This window comes from Myotis nattereri, assembly GCF_964212035.1.
Source record: "Myotis nattereri genome assembly, chromosome: 5".
NCBI lineage: Eukaryota > Metazoa > Chordata > Mammalia > Chiroptera > Vespertilionidae > Myotis > Myotis nattereri.
In genome coordinates this window covers 80,235,801-80,260,192 of record NC_138080.1, presented here as the reverse complement: position 1 = coordinate 80,260,192, position 24,392 = coordinate 80,235,801, and the positions used below count along the sequence as shown (strand labels likewise).

Genomic DNA, 24,392 nt, shown 5'->3' with positions numbered 1-24,392 from the left:
GCTGCAGAGAAAAACAGGCCCCTTTTTCCATTGCCGCTTCCTTCTCCCCAGCCCCGGGCTACGTCAGCACCCACATGTGCTGCTAAGGCTGTGGTTTGCCACGGCTGTGGCCAGCCCTGGGACTCAGGAAGTGACTCTCTTTTTGGTTCTGTCTTGGGTGCCTGTCACACTTTCCGATGGCTGATGGGCTCTGACGGAAACATGGAGGGCTTGGTCTTCAATGGGTGGGTGGGGGTGGGGGGCAGCCCTGCTCCCACCCCAGGGAGGGTCTTGAGGGGTGAGAAGAAGCCTGAAGAGACCAGGTAGAGGGTGGGACAGAAGGTGTACTGAAAAGGTGGGGAGAAATAGAGACACAGAGAAAGGCAGGGGAGATGAGAGAGAGAATCACCTGAGTGCTGGAGTGTGACACCATCTCATCTACTCTCATTACAGATGCAGAACGGGTGCCAGAGGGGAGCCTGAGTCCGAGCATAGCTGGAGAAGGCAAGTTCCGAGAAGGACCCATGCAGAGGGGGTCTCCTGGGCTCTGAAGAGGGTGCTCGGCACACTCCAGGTGGGGCCCAGAGGCTGTAGGGAAGAGACCCTGGAGGACTGGGCCCAGGGCGGGGTCTGCCTGAGAGAGTTGGGGTCTGGGCTGCTGTCCTCAGCGTCTGTCTGAGGGGTCATGTGCCAGACAGAGTTAGGTTGGGCCTGAAATGGAAGACATGGGACATAATGACTTGGGGAGGTGGCACAGAGGGTCTGTTAAGGGAAAAGGGAGTGGGTGGAGGTAGGTGAACACTTAGGTAAGGCTCGCTGGGTCCTGTCTGCCCCAGAATTCCCTGCAGATGCAGAAAACAACTACTGTCCTTGGCCATTAGTCCCTCTGCTCTGTGCTGGGTGGCCTCTCTCCCAGGCCAGGGCTGGCAGGACCCTGGGCTTAGAGGACAATCCAGTCTGCGGTGAGTTCTCTGCTCCCCCCACCCCCAGCTGAGTGTGTAGCAAAGCTGACTGCAGAAATCTCTGGAAGCTCGTTGGGCAGGCAGAGGGAGGGGCGTGTTACATAAGAACCCACTGATGTGCAGGAAGTCTAGAGCAGCCTTTAGATTAGAGAGGCAGTGTTCCCACCCAGCCCAGAAAGGCAGGAATAGCAACGACGGTTACTTCTGGCCCCTCACCACTGCCTGGAACCGGGGCTGCTCAGCTCATGGCAGGGGAGCTTGGACGCTGCAGACCTGGTACGAGGGGGCAGGCAGCCCCTGGGGTTACCCGACTCTAGCACTGCCCTCACCCCCACCCCCAACTCCAAACAGCAGAATGCAGCAGCGAGGGGTGGTGCTGGTTTCCTCTGGTTTTCCTTGATCTCCAGGTGCACTCTCCAACACAGCCGCACCCCGACACTCTTACTGTCTCTGTGCTCAACCCTCGACAGGCATTTGTCCTCACCATGCATTCTCGCCCCCATTTCATTGATGAGGAAACACATTCAGAGAAGGCAGGTGACTTGCTCAAGGTCAGAGTGCCAGGCAAAGGTGGAGCCAGGATTCTAGTCTGACTCCAGGACTCTCGAGCTGAACCTCACTCATACCAAGATCTCTGGGGTCCCAGAATGAGTCAGACAGAGCTTTCCCCCTACGGGGCTCTTGAGTCAAATGGAATAGGTGAGACAGACATAGGAACAGATCATTTCAATTCATTCATCCAGCAACTATTTATCAGACATTTACTCTGCTCTAGGCATTAAAGATAGTACCGAGGGTACTCCTTTTGCAGTTCACAGCCTAGCGAGGGAGACAGACTAGTAAACAAGCAAGTACTAGAGCGTGATCCCTGCTCTCACAGGGGAAGCTCAGTGGCCGTGGGAGCCCCTAACCCGGCCCCCACCCACTGAGGCGGTTCCCAGGCAGTCAGAAAGCCGCTTGCTAATAATGGCAGGAGACTGGGTGGGGGAGGACTGGTGGTGAGACCAGCCAGGAAACCGTGCCCAGGCACTAGTCCAGGAGAGAGGGCGAGGGTCGGATGCATCGGTGCCTGTTATCACAGACGCCCTCCAGGGGCCTCCCAGCAGGAGGCAGAGAGCACGGAAAACTGATGCCCAAATCGGCGGACAGGCAGCGCGGCCCCAAGTGCATCCATTTCCCTGGTACAGCGGCAGTAGGGTCGTCAGCCAGGCTGGATGGAAGGGTGTCTTCTCGTTTCCTCCTCCAGCCACCCCCACGTGGAAGCCCCGTTTTAGGGCAACGTCAGACTGAGTGACAAGAGGAAACTGGCACCGGAAGCAGGAGGGAGAGCTCCCATCCCGCTTGTCACACTGACGAGTGGGGATACGAGGGAGGGAGAGGTAGCGCCTCTCCCTACAAAGACCCCCAAGGGGCCTGGCTTTGCTCTGGGCTGAGGCGGCGCCTCTGTTCCTATCAGCAGGCAAAGGGAGGGCGTCCTTGGGACTTACAGGACGCAGGTTCCCTCTGGCTCAGCCGCAGAGAGAGCCATTATGGCAGGGTGACTGTGTCCTGAAGCTGACACTGGACTCAGTGTATTTTTAAAGAAATTCCTGTGGTAAAATATACATAGCATATTTTAACCATTGTGAGTGTACAATCCAGTGGCATTAAGCACATCCACAGTGTTGCACAACCATCACCACTGTCCTTTTCCAGAATTTTTTTTTCATCATCCCCAAACAAAAACTGTGTACCCATAAAACACTAATTCCCCTTCCTGCTCCCTCCCCACACCCCCTGGTACCCTCTATTATAGTTTCTATCTCTTATGAATGTGCCTATTTTAGGTACCTCATAAATGGAATCATGTGTGTGCTTTTTCAACTGGCTTATTTTACTTGGCATAATGTGCTCAAGGTTCATCCATGTTGCAGCACTTCTTTCTAAGGCTAAATGAAATTCCATTGTGTGGATGTACCGCATTGTGTTTACCCACTCATCTGTTGATGCACATTTGCGTTGTTTCCACCTGTTGACATCTGTGAACAATGCCGCTATGAATTTTAGTGGGAAAGTATCTGTTTGTGGACTCTGTTTTTGTTCGTCATCCATCTCAGCTACCACAAGAGGGCTTAAAGCTAGATTTAAGAAGGACTTCCGCCCTGGCCTGTTTGGCTCAGCGGATAGAGCATCGGCCTGCGAACGGAAAGGTCCCAGGTTCGATTCCGGTCAAGGGCACATGCCCAGGTTGTGGGCTTGATCCCCAGGGGGGAACTTGCAGGAGGCAGCCGATCCATGATTCTCTCTCATCATGGATCTCTCTCGCTCTCTCTTCCTTCCTCTCTGAAATCAATAAAAACATAAAAATAAAAAATAAAAATAAATAAAAAAGAAGGACTTCCTGGTTCCCTACCAGCAGTGACCAAAGCAGCAGGACCTCCTTCTTTGGATAGCTTTGATAACCCAAGTTCCCTTTGTCTCCCCTTATCCCACCCCGTTAGCCCATCCAGGGATAATGGCTGGCATGGCTGCACTGAAGTAGGAAGGACGCTTTATAGGGGTCATCCTGGGGTCATGGTTCTGTACGGTTTATTCTTAGGAGGTGGGTGGTGGGGGTTTCTAGTCTTCTCTGGGATATGTTTGCCATCACTCCCTGCCCCAAACCCAACTTTCTCCTTTCCCTGGCAACATCCAGGCTGTCTCCCTTTTTCTCTCCCAGGCTAAATTGGGAGTGTGAAGCTGCTCTTCCTCCCAATTTAGCTTTTGAATTGAAGTGAGAACTGAATGCGGCTGGAAAGCTGACTCCCATCTGTGTGTGTGAGAGAGAGAAAAGGAGAGCAAGTGAGCCTGAGCACAACGGGGCAACCAGAGGGAGGGGCTGATCTGGGCAGCATCCTCAGGTGCAGGCCGACAACTCAGCACAGGGATGCTGAGGTTTGAAGGCTGGTGTTTTCCCAGGAGTGCTGCAGGGGCGCCATTCAGACATTCCACACAAATGTGCCGAGCGCTGACTGTGTGCTAGGCCCCGTACTAGATGCTGGGAAAATAGTGGGAAACCAGGTAGACCCATCGCCTGCGACATGGCTTTCAGTGTGGTGGGGAAACAGGGTGATGTGTGCTGTCAGGGAGGAAGAGCAGATGCTACAAGGGCCCGGAGGGAGTGGGGTTGGGGAGTCCCATTTCAGCTGAGACTTGAGGTGCACGCAGGAAGGAGTTGGTCAAGTTGAAACAGAACAAGAGTGCTTTGGCAGATGCAAAGGTTTGAGAGGGCCAGGCTTCTGCAAAGGGTGCTGGCGCTGGGTGACTTGGGCTCAGGAGGGCTCAAAAGCGCCCACCACCTCCTCCTCCTCTCTCCTTCCCTCCCTCCAGGGAAAACAAAACCAGATGAGAGGGACCTGGGCCAGAGAAGTCTGGGAGCGCTCTCTCGGTCTCTTCTGCTCTGGCTCTAACTAGTTTAGGTGGGGGCGGGGAAGTTACAGGTCTCCTTTCGACTCACTCAGAAAGCTGGGCCTGGCAGGTCCAAGATGGACATAGAACAGAGGAAATGGGATCTCAATCGCATCACAGGAGGCACGGGTTTCAAGAAGGGCCTCTGCTTGGTTTAGCTTACCCCATCCTTCCTGGGGACTAGCTGAGTCAGTGTCTGGGGAATCTTTCCTCTTTTTACTTGATAAGAGTGAATCATGATTCTGGCTGAGATGGGAGCAGGTTGAAATCTTGGCAAAGAAAGACCTTCTGTTGGCAGAGACAGGGAAGAGCTCTCTGGGGGCCATACATCTCTCTGTCAGCTCTCCAGTTCCCCAGTGACAGGCACAGCTAAGGGATCCTGGTGTAAAACTCGCCATCAATATTTCAGGCAGCATTATTTATTGATCACTCATCTGGCTGGGACAAAAGGAGAGGGTAATTCATTAGGGATGCAGGGCTGGTGGGTCAGTTTGGGAAAGAGGTCAGGGTAAGGTAGATCACGGAGGATCCTCAGCCTGGGCTCCTGCAAAAATACCTTGGGATTCAAGGATTTGGAGATTAAGGTCTTTGTCTCCTTTTTTTTTTTTAAAAAATATATTTTATTGATTTTTTACAGAGAGGAAGGGAGAGGGATACAGAGTTAGAAACATCGATGAGAGAGAAACATGGATTCAGCTGCCTCTTGCACGCCCCCTACTGGGGATGTGCCCGCAACCCAGGTCATGCCCTTGACTGGAACCGAACCTGGGACCCTTCAGTCTGCAGGCCGACGCTCTATCCACTGAGCCAAACCGGTCAGGCTTTGTCTCCTTTTTTTAATCCATGACACCCCGAGGAACATAAATGAAGGGGGCCTGGCCAGCGTGGCTCAGTAGTTGAACCTCGACCTATGAATCAGGAGATCATGGTTCGCTTCCCGGTCAGGGATGTGCCCAGGTTGCAGGCTTGATCCCCAGTGGGGTGTGCAGGAGGCAGCTGATCTCTCTCATCATTGATGTTTCATCTCTCTCCCTCTCCCTCTCTCTTCCTCTCTGAAATCAATAATAAAAAAAAAATATTTTTTTTAAAAAAATAAAATAAATGAAGGGACAGCAGATGGGGAAACCTGGCGCAGGCCTGGGACCGCCACTGTGGCCATCAGGGAGATCACAGCCATGGGATCCTGCGGCTAGATGAGCTTCCTTCCCTCTGGGCCCAATCTGCCCCTCCCAGGTTCCCTAACCCTTGCCACTGCTTGGGCCCCTCTCCCCACCTGACCCTGAATCAGCTCCAGCAGCCTCTCCAGACGCCATTTCAGAAGCCCAGGTTGGGTTTGCTGCAAGGCCCTTCCAGGGTCAGGCTTGCTATTTCCCTGCTTTCTGGAGCTGCCTGATTCTCACCCGAAGGGAACACCTGCTCTCTAGTCTGACCTCCTGGAGTAGGACCAGGTGTGCACACAGGCTGAGCTTATGAAGCAATTGCTTGAGAATCCATAGCTGACCTGTCTACCGGCAAGAATGCTTTATTCATGAACCTCCAACACCAGGGAGTGAGGCATGAGGCACCCTGCTCACCATATTTTAAGCAGACCGGCTGCAGGGAAGATTGTCCCCAGCAGAGGCCCGGGAAACCCATATTGGGTGGGAGCTGCGCCACCTGGTGGGTTTTTTCCTTCTTGCAGGCATCCCTGCCAAGCATCGCAGCCTCCAGCCTAGATACAGCCCGACAAACTCTCAGGCAAAACCCAAATGGCTCTGACTCAAGGTTGCCCTCTTCCTCCAGGCAGGCCTGCTGCAGCTCAGAGAGGAAAAATCGGGAATTTAGGAGGAAGATGGTCATGTACTGGTTGAAATGTAAGGCAGTGGAGAAGCCAGCAGTGAATTTTGGCCTGGAAACTCCATGGTATCCTGGATGCCACAGCTATGGGCATCATGGCCCAGAGCCCCTGCCTCCTCTGCCTCCTCTGCCTTCCCCTCGTTCATCCAGGCTGAGCAAGGCTGGGCTCAGCTCTGCTGCTGAAGAAGAGCTGGCACAGGCTGGAGCTGCTGGCTTTCCTCTGGCGTCACGGCCTGGAAATCCCATTTTAAGCAGCTTCTCCAGGTGGGGCTCACGGAGGAAAGGGAGGGGGAGCCGGCTGAAGAGGCTCCAGGCCTGCGGCCATTCCAGCCAGAAACTTGAGGCTTAGAGGGCTGCCCAGTGTCCCCAAGGTGGTGTGGCTGTGGGACACAGGGCTAGACCTCAGCCCCCACTTCAGAACTAATGATCCCTCAGCGCCCACTGGGGACCCAGGCCGTGATTGGCACCCTCCACATAGCTCTAGCCACACACCTCGGTGTGACTTCTCTGCCCCACTCTCCTGGCCTAGAGGGACCTACTAGGGGAGAGGGCAGGTGGTCCCAGGGAATGAGGTAGCAAGGGCTCACCAGCCTGCTGCCAGGAGACTTCCCACTCATTTTTTGTCACTCTCCATCTCTCTTCTCCTCCCCTGCACTACAGTGGCCAGGCCTTGTGCCAAGTTCTAGGAGATGATTGTCTCCATGGCAACGGACCAATGAGCTTAGAAATCTGAGCATGTCTCTGTTGACACAGGGAAACCCAGATGTGCATGGAGAGCCTGGCAATGCTGAGTCTGGCAGTGAGGTCCTTAGCTACTGGTCACTGTGGGTGCAAGTGTGTGCCTGTGTGTGTGTACCTGTGTGTGTGTGTGTGTAATGCAGCAAATAGGATTTAGGTTAGAGGGGGCCTAGCCTGGTTTCCTGGCCTTATGGTAGCTGCTAACATGAGACTTTAACATCTTGCTCTCTGGAGATCTTTCTAGAACAAGGGAGTCCCTCCCCTGAATTCTGCCCTAACCCTTCCTCTCCCTTCTGACATAGAAAGGGGCCCATTTGCTCAGAGGCCAGTGGTGAAAGGAGTGACCTTGAGACGGCTGTGGACTGGAAAAGGCATCCCACACCTCCCCTCCCCTGCAGCCTCAGTCTGGCCCTTCGTGGCCAGCGTGGCTCAAGTGCAGCTCTGGAGGTCATACCCTATGGTGCCAGGGAGGAAGAGAAAAGCCTGGTGTAGGGGCATCTTGCCAATCTTGGAGCCAGAGGCTGGGGCTAGGTCCCCGCACTCCCTACCCCAGACCATGCTCTGCTTCCTCCATTTTCCTCCCATGAGGCTGAGCCGGTCTTTCTCTGCTCCTTTCTCCCTCCCTCATCCTTCCCTCTCCATTCTTTTCCTTTATATCTTCTGATGCTGCTTCTACTCCTCTGCCATCTTTTCCGTTCCCTTGAGTCCTGCCTTCCAGGGTCTCATCTCAGCCAGCTGGGTCCCTTGGCCCCTGGATCTTCTTCCCAAGGGCTCAGACCCCATGTCCCGCCGTCTCCCCCTGTCCTCCCACCTAGCCCAGCAGCTCAGGGCTCAATCCCTCGCTTCTGGGGCCACATGGGCGGCTTCTTTGGCTCCAGTCCTTGGGTACCTGTCTCCTTGTCTGTTCCCAGGGTCAGACATGGGCCTTGGGACTGGTTCCTATCTCCACCTCTTTCTTCCACCCACCTGTCTCCTCCTTTCAGTCTCACATTCCCCCTCCAACATTTCTTAGCCTTTGTAGGCACTGCGGCCATCCAACCCTCCTGTCCTGCCTGGGAGGCCTCATCGGGGTCTTTGTCCCCAGAGTTTACACCTGGCACTTCTCATGAGGTACCAGAAAGTCCATGTGGGGAGGGGTCTCAGGGCAGGAGGCCCTAGAGCAGTGGTTCTCAACCTTCTGGCCCTTTAAATACAGTTCCTCATGTGGTGACCCAACCCTAAAATTATTTTCGTTGCTACTTCATAACTGTAATGTTGCTACTGTTATGAATCGTAATGTAAATATCTGATATGCAGGATGGCCTTAGGCGACCCCTGTGAAAGGGTCGTTCACCGCCAAAGGGGTCGCGACCCACAGGTTGAGAACCGCTGCTCTAGAGGGTTGAAGCCCCTAACTCTTCTTAAGTCCTGACCCCTCTTGGTCCCCTGATCTTGAACCCAAAACCATTTCCCCGGAACTCCTGATGCTCACATTCTGGTCCTGAGTCCCACTCCCTCCCACGGCTGGGTCCTGAGTCCCACTCCCTCCCACGGCTGGGTCCTGAGTCCCACTCCCTCCCACGGCTGGGTCCTGAGTCCCACTCCCTCCCACGGCTGGGTCCTGAGTCCCACTCCCTCCCACGGCTGGGTCCTGAGTCCCACTTCAGGTCCTTCCCCCCGGGACTGGGTGGGGCGAGAACAAGCACAGAGGCTGAAATTAGTCAAGTGCCAGAGTTTGGTTTATTGGCTCATCCAGTGCCAGAGGTCCAATGAGCATCCACTCTCCACCAGACTGGGAGACCCTTGGCTCCTGAATTTCTTTTTCTTCTTCCCACATTCCTCCTGGCTCTGACTGAAATGGCGGCAGAAGCTGGGGCAGGGTGTGGAGCACAGGCTGGGTTCTGACAGGGTCTGCTCACATGGGGCCTAGTCTGCTGGGCACAGGAAGAGGACCCTGGGAGAAAGGAGGATGGGCCTCTGGGTGTGGAGCAAAGGAGCTGGCTCCCCAGGGGCCTCTACTGTGGGCCCTGAGGCGTAGAGGAGCCCAGTCCAGGGGCAGGAAAGGGAAGAGGCAAAAAAGAACTGAGGGCAGAGAAGGAGGTGAGCGGCTCCTCGCAGCCCCATTACCTCATGGGCTGTAGTCCTCTGAGGCTCAGAGACTAGGAAGGGGGGCTGAGGGCGGGAGGAGGTCACTGCTGGAGGGAAAGTCCTTTACCCCAAATACCCACAGCCCTAGACCCAGAAACACACACACGCTCATACGCACACCCCTGGGACCCCACCTCTGTTCAGTGGGGACACGTAGCACACAGTTCATCCAATGCCCCAGCTCCAGCTCCGGCCTGGCCGTCCGGTCGCTTAAACACACACTAAGGCCCTGTCCTCCCTTCAGGGCCGTGGCCTGGAGCCCCTGCCCAGGTTCCCCGAGGCTTCCCCACTCCCGCCCTCCCCAGGTGGCTGCGGGCCCGGCTCTGGTCCATGGGGGCTATGACTGTCCCCGACCCAGGGAGAGCAGCAGGTGCACAGTAGGACCGCAGAGAAGCTGATGGCCATGGCTTTCAGCAAGGCACTGGGTGGGCACACAGAGCTGGAGTGGGGACAATGGCAGTTCAGGTTCTGAGGAGCCCCCACCTCCTTGGGTGGCTCAGCCCTCAGCTCCAGGCCCAGCCTCTACCTTCAAACCCTACCCCCCCCCAACAGGACCCCCCTCCTCTTTTCCAAGCCCGTCCAAACAAGTGGCCTCTGGGCAGGCACCAGAAACAGCCGTCTGACGGCCTGGGCCGGAGACGCGTGGGCACGGGCACAGTGTGGAGCAGGGCTCTGTGGCCTGAGGGGCGAAACCTCAAGCGGAGTCGCCCCCGCCAGAGGTCTTCTTCTTGGGCCGGGTCTTCACCGTCTTGGAAGCCAGTGGCTGTGGGGAGAGGGAGGAAGACAGAGAACGCTCAGCCTGGAGACACAACCCCTCCCCGTCTCCCCCATTTCTGGGCTCTCACCTCGGTTTTGGGCACTTTTTTGATGGGTTTGAGCCTCTTAGGGGCCTTGTCTCCCCCATCATCCTCAGAGGTTTCTGTCCGGGAATCTGCCTGGTTCGTGCTAGACCTTAAACTCAGGGCAGGGTCGTCTCCTGGTGGTGCGGAGAAAAGGAGAGCAGGGGTCCCGGTGCCTCTCCCACCGGGTCACCTCCGTGCCCTCATGCCCGCTGTCCAGCCTGTACCTAGGTCCTCAATGGTGTCCAGGAGGCTGCCGGGGCCGGGCCGGAGGTGGCCTTCAGGCCCGTGCAGGGGCAGGGAGTCCTCGTCCCGGATCAGGGTCAGGTCCTGCATGCTGAAGCTTCGGAGCTTCTCTGACAGCACCCCCTGGCCCTAGGGTCGCCACCACGCACCGGGAGAACCGGAGGAAGGGGCGGGGTGGAGAGAGTGGTCACCAAGGGGCACTGGGAAGCCACTGGGCTCAGTGCCTTCCCCACGCTGTCCCCATCCAGTCCTAGGGTGGCACTGACAGGCTGGGGCCACCCTTTCCCTTTGGGCAGATGAGGAAACTGGCTCGGGGAGTGGAAGTCACTTGGCTGGAGTGTGGGAGACCTTGGACTGGCACCCCCGCTGCACAAGCCCCAAACCTTCCCAGCCCTGAGGACAGCGTGGAGGCAGGACCTAACCAGGGGGGCGAGATGAACAGGTGGGGCCCCAGGAGCTTGGGTCTGCCCCCATCTCACCTTGGCAGCAGCTGTGACCGCAGCATTGGCGGCCAGGTTCAGGCCCCTCTTGCCCACCCTCATCATGGTCTCATAGCTCTTGTCTCGGGCCTGAGTGATGTACTCGTCGATCTCCTTGAGGGGTCAGAGGGGAGCGAGGAAGAGGTGAGGGCTGGGCCCCTTGGCCAGGCCCTGCCCTGCTCTCGTTCACACCTGGGCAAGGCACCGCCTGCTGCAGAAGGCCAGGGCCCTGCCAGGTCACTTCAGGCCCTGGGAGGGCCAGGAATGTACGTGGGGGCGGGCGGGGAAGCAGAGTGGGAGCAAACCTTCTCCTTGTTGGACAGTGTCGGGTGCACGAACTTGCGGTAGAGCACGCTGGAGCCCTTGGTATAAGGGGACAGCAGCCATATCACAAAGGCGATCTTGAGCTCAAAGTAGAAGGGGAACCTGTTGTGGGGACAGAGGCAAAGCCGGGGCAGGGAGTCAGGAGGTGCGCTGATGCCCTATATGACTCTGGCAAGCCCCCCACCACTAAGTGCACTGGGGTCCCCATGTGGCTTACGAGACTGGTCATTTCAAATCTCAAGGGGACTGGGAGGCTCAGCCATAACCCCAGTGGGAAGGTGAGAAGTGAGCCCAGTAGGAGGTCCCCTTGGCAGTGGCTCCCTTGCCCTCTTCTCTCTTGGGAGACCCCAGCCCCTCTCACCCTGAAAGAAGACCCCCTACTCCTCTGTTCTGGGGTCAACTCCCTAACCTTCTAGGTCTACTGTGCCCTCACCCCCTTCTTCCCTGCCCTTTCCCCCATGAAGACAGGGGCTTCTCCAGCTGTGCTCTGGGTGCTCTCTCTTGCTGCCAAGACATGCCCCTTGCTTTTAAGGACTATCCTCCTTCCCCACGGTTCCCTCTCTCAGATCACAAACTCCTTCAGGCATGTCTCCTACAGCCTCACAAAGCATCCATCAAAGCTCTCTCCTGTGCCTGTGTTAGTCGCGAGGCATCTATACTCACTGCCCTCAATTTTCAACCCACTTTCCTTCCTGTGCTAAAATTATTCTTCTCACAGCCATAGGCCCTTGTACAGCAGGTCTTGAAATAACTCCTCATTCAATGCCATTTTGTTATAACGTTGATGAGCTGCTCTAGGAACTTAATTCTTATTAATATATCAATTAGCCTGTGGTAAAATTGGTTTCGTTATATGTTGCTTCGCTTAAAGTTGCAGAACCTGCCCTAGCCAGTTTGGCTCAGTGGATAGAGCATCGGCCTGTGGACTGAAGGGTCCTGGGTTCGATTCCAGTGAAGGGCACATGCCCAGGTTGTGGGCTCCATCCCCAGAAGGGGGAGTGCAGGAGGCAGCCAATCAATGATTCTCTCTCATCATTGATGTTTCTATCTCTCTACCCCTCTCCCTTCCTCTCTGAAATCAATAAAAATATATATTTTTTAAAATTGCAGAACCTGTCAATGATGTTAAGTGAGGGATAACTGTAATCTATAAACGCAACCATCTTTTGTCCTCTACCTCTCCCTAAAACTCCCTTGACTTCCAGTGTACTGTGTGTGCTATGCTAGTCTTCTCTTCCAAACGCATCTGCCCGTCTAATAAACATTTTTGAGCTCCTGCTGTGAACATACAGATGATTAAGCCATGCCCTCCCTGTCCTCACAGTGTTTATACATAGTCTAGTAGTGTCTGAAAAATGTCTTTGAAGTACGATCATCCAATGTGTATAGGACTGAAACATTTATAAATGGGGAAACTGAGGCTAGAGAGCTGTGGCCTGCCAAACGCCACAGGAAGCCTGGCAGAAACAGCTTTCCTGAATTCTGTTGTGGTGCTCGGGCTGCCACCAAAAAGAAATGTGGAGGGTATGTTTGTTCTTATTCTGCTGATCAAGGCAGGCCTGGATGGGGTGGGGGAGGGCATCCGGGACCCCACAGAACTGTGGCCTCATGGCTAGCTGGGTAGAGAAAGCCAGATGCCCTGGACCCAAGGTGCAGGGAGGGGTTGCTGGACCTCACCAGGAGAGCACGATGTCCGTGAGCGTCTCGGCCGTGGTGAAGAAGGCAAAGACGATCCAGTACATCATCCATTTCACCTGAGGGGACAGAGGGCCGCGTTGGCTGGGGCCGGGGGGAGGGAGGGCTCTGCCTGCCAATGACACTGGGCGTTCGGTGGGGAAGGGAACACACAGGACACCAGCTTTGCCTGAGGGTCACACCTGGGCCGGGGGAGAGGAACACACAGGAATCGCCTTTGAACCAGGGTCTCATTAGTGCCAATAGCATTGGGACAGTCCCCCCCTTTATACGATGACCCACTGTCCTCCCCTATGTCTGCCATGGGGGTTGGGTGGGAGCTGAAGGGTCATACACTCACATATTCCTTCACGTTTTTAGTCTTCACGGCTTTGTAGGAAGAATAGGCGGGGTACAGTGTGCCAAAGACGAGCCTAGGGAGGCAGGCATGGTTACTGGGCCCTTCGGCCAAGAGCAGGGCCTCTCCCTCCCAGCTCTGCATCAGCCCCTGGGTAGGTAACCGGAGCTGCACTGATGAACTCAAGGCCCAGGTCACACACAAGCATGGAAGTCCTAGCCAGCTAAGGTGCTGTCCCTTCCCCGCTCTATCGTTCAGTTTCTCTCCAGCCCCTGAGATACAGAAAGACCCAGAGGCCAGAGGGTCCCATGTGGTCTCTTCAGCCACGATCCTTTGTTATGCACAAACCTGTGTGGCAGTGGGTGTCTAGTTACCGCCATAAGGGTGTCTTCCTTCTCCAAACACCATGTTCATTCGTGCCCATCTGCCCTGTCTCACAGCCATACCAGGCATGGCCAGGTCGGCAAGGGTTCCTGATACTCTAACAGGGCACTCACTCTACCTGGCAGTCAGTGGCACCACTGTGGCCCTGGGAGCAGAGGGCATAGGGGCAGGAAGCCCTGTGAGGGGCAAGGAGGTTTACTGCCCCATGCAAACCCTCCTGGGACCAGTCTCAGGGGAGGACCCGGGCCCGGGCTGGAGTGGACCTGGTGGTGATCCCACTAGAGACCACACACAGGCCTCAGGGGAGGGGAGCAGAGGGCTCTGCCCTCAGGGAGCTCATCCCGACAAGAGAGCAGCAGCCACTCCGACGGCCACATGAAACGAGGCCCCTGGGTTCCCTCTGGGTGGGATGGGAAAGAGGAAGGAAGGGGATTCCGGTCTAGAGGAAGCCAGGACACAAACATGGCAGCGCTGAATGGGAAGAAGGCACAGGGAGGGGATTCTGGGGTGTCAGTCCCGTGGAAGCTGAGGGCCAGGGTCCTGAGCTGGGCAGGGCTGGCTGAGGCTCCTGTGGAGCCCTCACAGGCCCAACCCTTCCACAATGCAGGGGCACTGCCCGTTCCCACAGGGACCCGCCTTACACACCAGGGGACTTCCAACCTGGCCTGGAGGGCTGGGCTGGGGGTGGGATCCCCAAGGACAAAACCTGGGGTTGTGGGAGCAGGTTCCTCCTGGAGCGGGATGTGGAATGAAGGCCACCCAACGCCCGGCTCCTGGCTTTCTCAGTCCCAGGCTGAGCACATACATCCTCCCCGGGTCACCTCCCACACTTTGTCCCCAAGCCTCTCTGCTTCCCCACACCCAGATGGGACCCCTGGGGGGCCTTCAGAGAATGTGCCCTCCTCCCCCACCCCTGACAGTCAGTGGAAGAGGGAGGAGGGACCCAGCCCTTTGGGGAGGCCAAGGCTGCTGCCATGGCCCTAAAGTAGGGAATGACGAGGCCCTGCCCTGCTCCCCATCTTCCATTAGCTCCCCCCAGGGAGATGAGGGCCCAGACCGCTCAGCTCCTGCAGACATATCTGTCAGGTGGGGGAAGGGCCATGCCCGCCTCCCCCATAAATCAATCCATGCTGCCCAGCCCTAGATGAGGGCGGGCGAAGGAGCAGGGAAATTCAAGATAAAAGGGGTAGCAGCCAGGCCTGCCAGGCTCCTCAATATCCCCCCGCCCCCCGTCCTGGGTCCCACCTCGATGTCTCTGGGGACCGCAAACGGGGGCGATGTGTCTTTAGGTGCCCTGTGCGGTGGGAAGCCCCAGCGGTCCATCCCGGCTCCAATACCCGCAGCCCCTACCCGGGCCCGGCCCCTCCGCCCGCCGCGGCACTCACACCACCAGGCGAGAGATGATCCAGGACACCATGGCGGGCGCGGGGCGCGGACCCCGCCAGGCCGAGGATGCAGCTGCCGCGGTCGAACTGTGACAGCAGGAGCCGCAGTAGCAGCAGCAGCAGCAGCCGCGGCGGCCGCGGAGCAACCAGCCCCTGCGTTAAAGGGGAGGTCCCTGCCGCAGCGGCGGGCCGTGGGCGGTGGCGGTTCTTAAAGGGGAGGCCGCGCGCCCCCCGCACCTGCTGTCCCGGGCATGCGCCTTTGACCTCAGAGCCTGGCCTTCCCCTCTGCTCTCGCCTTCTTGGGTGCCAAGCCCAGGTGGAGGTCCTCCGAGGCCTTCGCGGTGGGTCCCTCCTGAGAGCCCAGCCGGCCCCTGCCCTGCCCACATCGTGCCTCGGGCTCCAACATCCCACGAGGAGTAACAGCCATGGCTTTGAGTGCTTGTTGTGTGCCGGGCCCTGTGCTAAGAGCTTCGCATGCATTATTTCAGTGAATCCTCACGCCCATCCTCTAAGGAAGAGGTTATAATTATCCTTATTTCAAAGATAAAGAAATGGGAAGCTTATGGAGGTTCAATAATTTGCCAAGTGTCACAAAACCACTAAGTCATGCGCTTGAGATACGAACCCAGGCTACTTCTCCCAACTGATGACTTGCAACGCCCCCTCCCCCCTCCCCCCTCCCCCATCCCAAGCCCTGTAAAGACATCTACCCAAGAACCCCTGAGGTCTAAGGTATAGCTGCACCTGTCCACGCCCCAATCCGACCTGCTTTTTTAGCACGGTCGGTTCCTAAGCTTTGCAGGGGAGCCCTGTGCCCTCAAGGCGAATACTCTGGGGGAGGGGAGTCAGACCTTCTTGGAAGGCCTGGGGTCCTAGGTAGGAGGTGGATCCGGAAGCTCCATCCAGTTTCACTTCCATCTGCAAGCACCGGCAGCTGTGTATGCCCTAATTCTGGACTTTTATATCCAGAATGTAGGCTAGCCCTAGCCCGCCTTCTGACTTTCACCAAAGCAACAAAGCACCAACCTGCACAACTCCCCTTCTCCCCGCTGCTTTCCTTTCCCGGCCCATTTCAGAGCTTCTGCATTCATCTACCCTTGATGTGGAGGTGAAATCGGGGTGATCAGAGCATCAACCCGTGCCTGTCCAGGCTCAAAGGATATGCTCAGAGCTCTGTATTTGTTATGGTCCTATTCAAACTCGTTATCTTTGAACCACACAGCCATCTATTTCCACCCTGATAATTGTATTTCCAGGCTTAAACACGTTGGAAGTCGTTTTCCAACAGGCTTGAGAAGTGGCCTCTAATGACCCCTCTTGCTATTCTTTACAACTTCCTCTTAAAAAGGCCTTTTCTAATTAGAGACTAGTCTGTCCTAACTCTTCAAGCCATTTTCATTGCTGCTTGATAAAAACAAATCCCTTTTGGGTCTTCTCCCGCCAACTCTGAGATGGATCTAGAACCACGTTTCCTATGTGGGCAGCCCGGCTTTCTGCTTTGAAGACCCCCCCCCCCGCCCTTCCCACTGATTGCCCAGAACCTTATCAGGTGGTCCCCATGAGCATTCACCCCCCCGCACCCCCCCCCAACTTCCCTGGGAAGGTAGGACCCCACCTTCCCCACTCCATTCCTCTAAATATAAATTACCCCTCCTCCCATCCTCTAACTGATGTGGCTCCCTTCCCTTCACCCTACGCCCTCAAACCACAATGACCTGGCACTTCCCTCTCCCAATCAGGAACAAATTCAGAAGCAAAGGATAATAATTTGATGTAGTAATGTAATGAAGATCTGAAAACAAATCATCCTCCACTTCCAACCCCACCCTCCACCTGGCCTTGCTTTTTATTATTATTATTTTTTTTTTGGTATTTTTTATTGATTTCAGAGAGCAAGGGAGAGGGAGAGATAGAAACATCAATGATGAAAGAATCACAGATCAGCTGCCACCTGCACTCCCCCTACTGGGGACTGAGCCCACAAACCCAAGCATGTGTCCTGACTGGGAATGAAACGGTGACCTCCTGGTTCATAGGTTGATGCTCAAGCATTGAGCTACAACAGCCAGGCTGGTCTTGGTTTTAGAATGGCTGGCACAAGAAGAATTTAGTCCACTCCAAATAGATTTGTTAGATTTTTAATAAGAACATGGAAATCCCAATCAGCCCTTCAACAAAATTAAAATACAGAAAGTGAAATTAAAGGTATTCTACAGTAAATGACTTTTATTTAAAAAACAAACAAACAAAAAAACAAAAAAAAAAAACCTGTGAACATATAAACAAGCCTTCAGGGCACTACAGTACAGCCAGAAAGAAGATACATTTTCCAATGTACCCATGGGCCAATGAATTCCATTATTTTCAAATAAATTCTTAATAAAACTCCACTGCGTTTTGCTGAAAATATTTCTGGACAAAAAACTCAAAAAACAAAAAGCCTCATGTAGGAAAATCACCTTCCCTCGAATTTGGAACTGTTAAGAGGAGTCCGTCCCAAGGGAACGCTGGTAACAGATGGAAATGGTTCCTGGAGTCACCAGTGTCCGTATGTGTGAAACATACCACAGCTCAGACAGGACAATGTTCTCAGATGGCTGTTCCCTCAAGATAGGACTGAGATGGGAGGGGGAGAAACAAAAAGAATTCTAAAACGCCAATTCTTTTAAATTCTGCTTTGGCTGATTTTGTGCTATAATGGGCAGTTGATTTCTAAAAATCATATTTCTTCAAAGTGTTTTATCGAAAGGAAGACTAAATGTAATGTGCCTTTCCTCATAATCCAGGAAAAACTGTGGTATTTCAAAAATTCTAAAAATATCTACTTTCATGAAATAGTAACTATTTCACTACAAACCTATTTTTCACTAAATACACACGTTTCCTAATCCTGGAGCCTCCTGGGAAAAGCAGTGGGTCCTCCCTGGGTCCTGCAAGACTCCAGTGTTCATGGGAGAGATTGTGGGGAACGGCTTCACCCTGTCTCCTGGGATGGGCTGTGTCAGAGGTCGCGTGCAGAGACACTGTCAGGCTTCCACCAGGCATGTTTAAGCAATTAGCCCCTACGTGTAACAGTTATGTGATTCCCCATACCTCCAAACATTCCCAATTAACTAGGCACGAGAGAAAAAAAAAGAAAGGTGTGCCCACATTCCTGGTTTCCACAAATCCCAGATCATAAGACTTCAGGAAAGCCCAGCGATGTTCAGGCAATTCAGAGTCCCAAAAGACCACAGGATGGGCATGTGGCACCCTCAGCTTGGAGTCTGAAACTGTGTGTGAACAGTGCGACTTTCCTGTGTCAACAACCTTCAGTGTTGAGGCAGCGTAGAAAAGAGTGGCTGGAGAGTTTGTAATACTGACCACACTGGCTCCAAGTGAAGCACCTCTGCTCCAGCAGAGAACCCTGCCGTTCCCTGTTTGTGTGAGTGAAAGTCCTGCTTCACGGGGGAGTTTGGAATTTCTCCGCCTAAGACCTTGCCAGTTTGGATTCATGAGCCTTGAGGGTGCCAACAGCATCTTTCACTGCATGATAGATGATGTTCTTCACCTGGAGAGAGCAAACAGCAGTCAGCACGGCAGCCCCCTGTTGTCTTCTGCAAGTGAAAACGTGTGCTCTCAGTTGCCTATAAGCCCCCTGGTTAGTCAGGAAGCCCCTCAACCGGGACTGGGTGCTTCCCATACCCATCCCAGACCACATGGGACATAACGTCTATATTCAAAAAGGAATGATGAAATCATTTGAAAGGCTATGTGCTTGCTATGTGCTGGGCAACTGCTAAGTTCTTTATGTGGACTTTCATTTACTTCTTACCATAATCCCATGAGGTACATTTAATTATTATCTCCCATTTATAGACGAGAAACTGAATAAATCAAGATTCTATAGCTCAGAACCTCGCCTAAGGTCCTGCAGCGAATAAGAATGTGCTCAAACAACGTGGGCAGGTAGGATTATTGGCTATTTTTCCCTTTTGTGCTTATATGTATTTTCTAATTTGTTTAAAATGAGGTAAGAAGATAGAGTAGGAGTTACTGAAATAAAGTGAATAACCTAAAGATAGTTTTAAACCAAGATGGTGATTATTCTGAGGAAGGCAAGTGGGGAGATGGAATGGAGACTTCAACCATGTTTATCTTGTATATATGTATGCATATATATGTTTTATTTCGTAAGCTGTGTGATGGGCACACAAGCCCCCTTGTGCTACTCTCTACTAAATTTTTTGTATTAATTCAACAAATATTTACTGAGTACCTACTATACAACTAATATTGTGCTAGGGAAAAGCAGTGAATAAAATGGTAAAAATCCCTGCCTTCATAGAGTTTAAATAGCTTACATTCTAGTAGGGATAGAAACCAACAGATAAAATACAATATTAGGTGGTAAAAAAAATACCACAGAAAATATAAAGCAGAGGATGGGAAGTGCTGGAGGTAACCTGGTAGAAGTTGAAACCTAATGGAGGTGGGGTCTGAAATATGTATGCCTGAATATTTGCACTATGTCTATAATGTCAATATTATCTATTTATCAATATGATTATACTTTGTATAAGAACTTGAGGGTTGAAATGGTTTATAATTTTGAAAAAGGAACAAGGTGACTGAAAATACCAACAACCAAGAAAAATCTCCAACTTCACTGGTCACTGACCAAAGAAGCACCTGAGCCACAGGCTGGTGGAGGAAAACGAGCCCTAAGCGAGAGGCTGGAGTGTGCACTCAGACTGCTGAAGCTCTGCTCAGGCTATCTTGCTTCTTTCTTCTTATGTGCTACTAACGCACCCCAATGTATTCACAATGAAATTCTGCCCTTAAAGTTCTAATCCACTTTAGGTGCAGAGGAAATCCGAATCTGATTGTCTGGCTTAGGTATCCAAGGGGAGAACAGTCCCCACTCCCTTTAGGGCCATGGACTGCAGTCATTAGCAGAGCTCTAAGGAACTGAGTCTGCACAGAAATTTGCTCTGAGAAGCCACTCCAGAGAAATATCCCTTCTCAGAAACATTCTCAGAACAAACTCCCACAGTGCTTTTCTCACCTGACTGGGGAAGTCAGTCTAGTCGCAGTTAACACGGAAACATTCTATATCCCAGGGGCGGAGAAATAGAAGACTATTACACTGTAAATGATTAGGTTAAAACATGAGTATTCTCTAAAACCAAATCTGAAGAGGAGTGATTAAATACTTCCTTGGGGGAGGACTCCATACCCCCAGACATAGTTCCCTTTATCATCTCTCCACAGTTTTACCTCCCAGAGAATATCCTCAGAAAACAGAATGTGCCTCCTGTGTATGTAATCCCGTAAGAGATGAGAAGTGAAGGAGGAGCTATTTACCTGCAGTTTATCCTCATGATTTGTATGAGTGTTAGAGAGATGCCTGAATTCCTGCGTTAGGCGGAAACAGTGCTTTACATGTTCTGGAGATACAAAATCTTCTGCTACTTTTATGCAACTGTATAGATTGTGCACCTGGGAGGGGAAAAGTACAGAAGGAAAATATCAGGCATTAGAAATTTAGTAACACATGCAAAATTATATAGTTAAAAAAACTTTAGAAATACTTATAATAATTTCATTTTTATAAAGAATACTTGTGGAAAAACTGCAATATAAATTTATAAATAAAACATTAGTATATGCATAAAAAAGTATCTAGAAAAATATATACCAAACTATTAACAGTAGGCTACCTCGGAGGAAGGCAGGATCAAAAAGGGGTATGGGAGCCGGACTAGCATGGCTCAGTGGTTGAGCGTCTACCTATGAACCAGGAGGTCACGGTTCAATTCCGAGTCAGGGCACAGGCCCACTGGGGACATGCAGGAGGCAGCCAATCAATGATTCTTTCTCATCATTGCCGTTTCTATCTCTTTCTCCCCCTCTGAAATCAATAAAGCTGAGACTTTCATTTTTTCTTTAAGAGTCTCCATTGTTTAAAAAATTCTAAATGAGCATTTAAAATTACATAGAAGAAAATTAAAAACCAAACATAAGTTGTAGTTTAAGAGCAATCTATCTTGCCCTAACCGGTTTGGCTCAGTGGATAGAGCATCGGCCTGCAGACTGAAAGAGCAATCTATCTAATCCAGCCATTTATATTTATTGTCAGATTAGTAAGAAAGAAATAAGGAAGCTCATGGAACTGTGAGGCCCAGCTCCCGAAAATGGAACCCACCTGGTGTGGGGCTCCAGCAGGTATGAAGACGGCATCTCCCAGGAACTGAACAATGGCCCAGCCTTGCACGCCATACTCTTCATAGAGTCGCTTACGGAGGGTCTGGTCCAGGTACCAACTTTGGTCATGAATTGGGTCATGATCAGGGGGATTCTCTTGGCCTTGCTCTTCTCCAACCTGAAGCCATGACCAAAACACAAAGACGGAAAAATCAATAAATTATAAACAGCGTAAATCCAACTTGTTGCAGCAGTGTCCCTCGTGGGCCAAAGCTGTATTCTAAACAACATCCTCTTGGTGTAGATTCAGGCCTTCGGGGAATTTTGACAAGAGGTACAGGTCTGTAATTCTAGGGGCCCCACGTGAAAAACCCTAGGCAGGCTGTCTCTGCATCCCCAGATCTTTAATCTGTGAACTGGGTGCCCACCTCACCTTTCGGAGCAGCTCTCGGATCTTTTCTGCATCCTTGGCTGCATAGATGTGCCACAAAGCACCGGGCTTCTCCTTTCCATCGTGAATCCTCTGCTTTGTCACCTCATCAGCATCTCCCTCGTCAATTGTCTTGAGTACTTCTGAAAAGAGCAAAATGCCACTTTTCAATGTAACCAGCCATTTTAGTACCTCTGAGTGAAGCAAAATGTCTAATTCAAACAAGTTTAGTCTCCACTATTCTTATGTCTCTGGAATAATACAAGGTAGAATCAAAGAATCAAAAGTCATATAGGTCTAAGCTTCCTAAACACAGGAGGAGCAATCTTAATCTTTCTTACTTCACAGAGACTCAGCATTTTTTGGAGGCATAGCTTTCCTTTAAAACATTTCTTTTTAAAAAAATATTTTTATTGATTTTAGAGAGGAAAGGAGGGGGAGAGAGAGAGATAGGAACATCAATGATGAGGGGGAATCATCGATTGGCGGACTCCTGCATGCTTCCTACTGGGGATTGAGCGCACAATCCGAGCATGTGCCTTTGACTGTAATAGAACCTGGGACCCTTTAGTCCACAGGCTGATGCTCTATCCACTGAGCAAACCAGCTAGGGCCCTTTAAAACATACCTCTTGTTCAAACTGTGAAATCATATCTCATGTTCAAACTGCAGGTTAGTTCCTGCTGCAAGTAGATGAACTCTGTACTTTCTCAAGACCTCTTCTAACTGCTATGGATTCTATAGGTTTAACGTCATGAAGCATAAAGCTTCTCTGGCAAGTTAAGAGGGCTGGCTTCTAATGCTTATATATTACAACCTCTCAAAGGACAACACAGTGGAAGGATCTGTAGATGTGCAGCATCAAAAGCAAATCTATGGCAGGACATATACCAAAGTAATGATACTGATTATCCCTGAACCTTGAGATTTTGTTACTTATTTTCTTCTTTAAAATTGCCTATGTTTCCTAAAACTTCCATAATTAACACATATTAATCTTATTCTGAGATAGCAGGGAGTGTAACTGCAGCAAAATACACTTTTATGCTTCATTCTGTGCAAGTGACCTGTCTTCATCATCTGTCATTCACAGCTGATCTGGCGGATGACCAAGTAGGCTGGTTTGCCGTTCCTTCCTCATTCCTCTTTGTGGTGCTACACATTCTCCCAGAAGGAGAATGACTGGTCAGATACACAAGAAGCCTCTTCTCTGCTAAAACCTCCCTTTGTCAAAAAACATCCCCTGGGCACCATATTAGGCTTGGCAGAAATTTAAGAAAAAGCCACTGCCTGGCTGGCATGGCTCAGTGGTTGAGTGTTGACCTATGAACCAGGAGGTGATGGTTTGATTCCCGGGCAGGGCACATGCTTGGGTTGCAGGCTCGATCCCCAGTGTGGGGTGTGCAGGAGGCTGTGCCACGCCAGCACGACCAAGGGTGATCCCGAGTGGGGGGGGTGGGGGGGGGTGAAAGGATTAAGGAAAGACAGACAAGAGAATAATAGCTGGGTCTAGGTGGGACGCTGCCTCCCTGATGAGGAGACAATGACAGCGCCCACAAGCCGTGTCTTTATTTTATAGCAGATGCCACGAGGCAAAGTAGGGGTGTGACCACGTTGTTTACAGCATTCTCGTGAGTTTCAACCTCACTTAACTACACGCACCCAAACTCTTATCACAAGGCACGTGGGGCTACGTGTTCGGACCATAGGGTCAAGCTCCCAACCACAGCCATTGGCTATGATTGTGCTGGGAGGGCCCTGCCTTCCAGCTGGGACTTGCACGTGGCAATGAGAGGACCCTGACCTTCCATTAGTCCGAGGCTTGAACCTGGCCAAAACACCGTAACCACGCCCCACAGGAGGCAACCAATCAATGATTCGCTCTCATCATTGATGTTTCTGTCTCTCTCTCTCTTCCTCTCTGAAATCAATAAAATTAAAAAATAAATAAAAGAAAAAGCCACTGGCCCTGACTGAGGGGAAGAAACCCAATTCTATTCCCAAGGCCAGGCCTCACATCCTGAAGCAGTGGATTCTAGAAATCATACCTTCATCATGAGCACCCTCCCCGACGGGGATCCCAACATACACCATCACGTTAACTGCATCAGACACATCCAAGTGAAGATTTGTTGTGCCAACTCTTCTATCTTCCGCTGTTATCAAGCCTGAAGGCAAAAGATGTGCAAGGTAAAAGAGAGCATTTTGAAGAATCCATATAGACCCTGCAAGTGAAAGCATACTCAAAGATACTTTTAATTGAGTAACATTGGAAGAATGAAGAATATCTTGTTTATGACTTTCATCTCTTTTCTAGCATTTTAAGACTGATTTCTAGCTTGGCTGATACTACTGTTTCACTAGCTTTGGCCACTGAACCAATTTCACCCCTCAAAAAATGACCTTTTCATTTTTTAGGAGAGGGAGAGAGAGGGAGAGAGAAACATTGATAGGTTGCCTCCCATATGTGCCCCGACTGAGGACTAAACCTGCGACCCTTTGGTGCATGGGAGGATGCTCCAACAAACTTCAGCCACACTGGCCAGGACAAAAATTATCACTTCTTTCTTTTTCAAAGATTTTAAAATTGCCCTGACTGGTTTGGCTCAGTGGATAGAGCGTCGGCCTGTGGACTCAAGGGTCCCGGGTTCGATTCCGGTCAAGGGCATGTACCTTGGTTGCGGGCACATCCCCAGTAGGGAGTGTGCAGGAGGCAGCTGATTGATGTTTCTAACTCTCTATCTCTCTCCCTTCCTCTCTCTAAAAAATCAATAAAATATATTAAAAAAAAAAAAAGATTTTAAAATTGATTTTTAGAGATAGGAAAGGAAAGGGAGGGAGGGAGAGAGAGAGAAACATTGATGTGGGAGCAAAGCATTGATTGGCTGCCTCCTGCATGCTCCCACTGGGGAATCCAGCCCACAACTTGGGCATGTGTCCTGACCAGGAGTTGAACTGGCAACCTTTCTGTGCACAGGATGATGCCCCACCAACTGAGTCACTCCAGCCAGGGCAAAAA

General features: G+C 51.9%; 2 protein-coding genes across 4 annotated transcripts in view; both read right to left on the bottom strand.

The window, feature by feature from the left end:
• Nucleotides 1-8,641: 8,641 nt before the first annotated feature.
• REEP2 (receptor accessory protein 2) lies at nucleotides 8,642-15,194 on the bottom strand (the record flags this gene model as incomplete). Of its 3 annotated transcripts, none has more annotated exons than XM_081091015.1 (8): nucleotides 8,642-9,831; nucleotides 9,914-10,044; nucleotides 10,135-10,282; nucleotides 10,633-10,746; nucleotides 10,938-11,058; nucleotides 12,634-12,710; nucleotides 12,992-13,064; nucleotides 14,758-15,194. In XM_081091015.1, the coding sequence occupies 8 exons, from the start codon at nucleotides 14,787-14,789 to the stop codon at nucleotides 9,763-9,765; spliced, it is 765 nt and encodes a 254-aa protein (XP_080947141.1). In that variant the 3' UTR covers nucleotides 8,642-9,762. The 3 variants fall into 3 exon arrangements, with proteins under 3 accessions (XP_080947141.1, XP_080947142.1, XP_080947140.1); XM_081091016.1 differs by having other exon boundaries at nucleotides 10,135-10,276; nucleotides 14,758-14,940; XM_081091014.1 differs by lacking the exon at nucleotides 14,758-15,194 and having other exon boundaries at nucleotides 12,992-13,132.
• Nucleotides 15,195-16,879: 1,685 nt separating this feature from the next.
• The window catches only part of KDM3B (lysine demethylase 3B), a 62,724-nt gene continuing 55,211 nt past the window's right edge, over nucleotides 16,880-24,392 (bottom strand). Inside the window, exons 20-24 of the mRNA XM_081090769.1 lie at nucleotides 23,422-23,541; nucleotides 21,377-21,516; nucleotides 20,945-21,121; nucleotides 20,104-20,238; nucleotides 16,880-18,307 (exon numbers count right to left, since the gene is read on the bottom strand). Coding sequence (XP_080946895.1) covers nucleotides 18,227-18,307; nucleotides 20,104-20,238; nucleotides 20,945-21,121; nucleotides 21,377-21,516; nucleotides 23,422-23,541 — 653 coding nt within the window. The 3' untranslated portion in view covers nucleotides 16,880-18,226. The remainder of the gene's footprint in view (nucleotides 18,308-20,103; nucleotides 20,239-20,944; nucleotides 21,122-21,376; nucleotides 21,517-23,421; nucleotides 23,542-24,392) is intronic.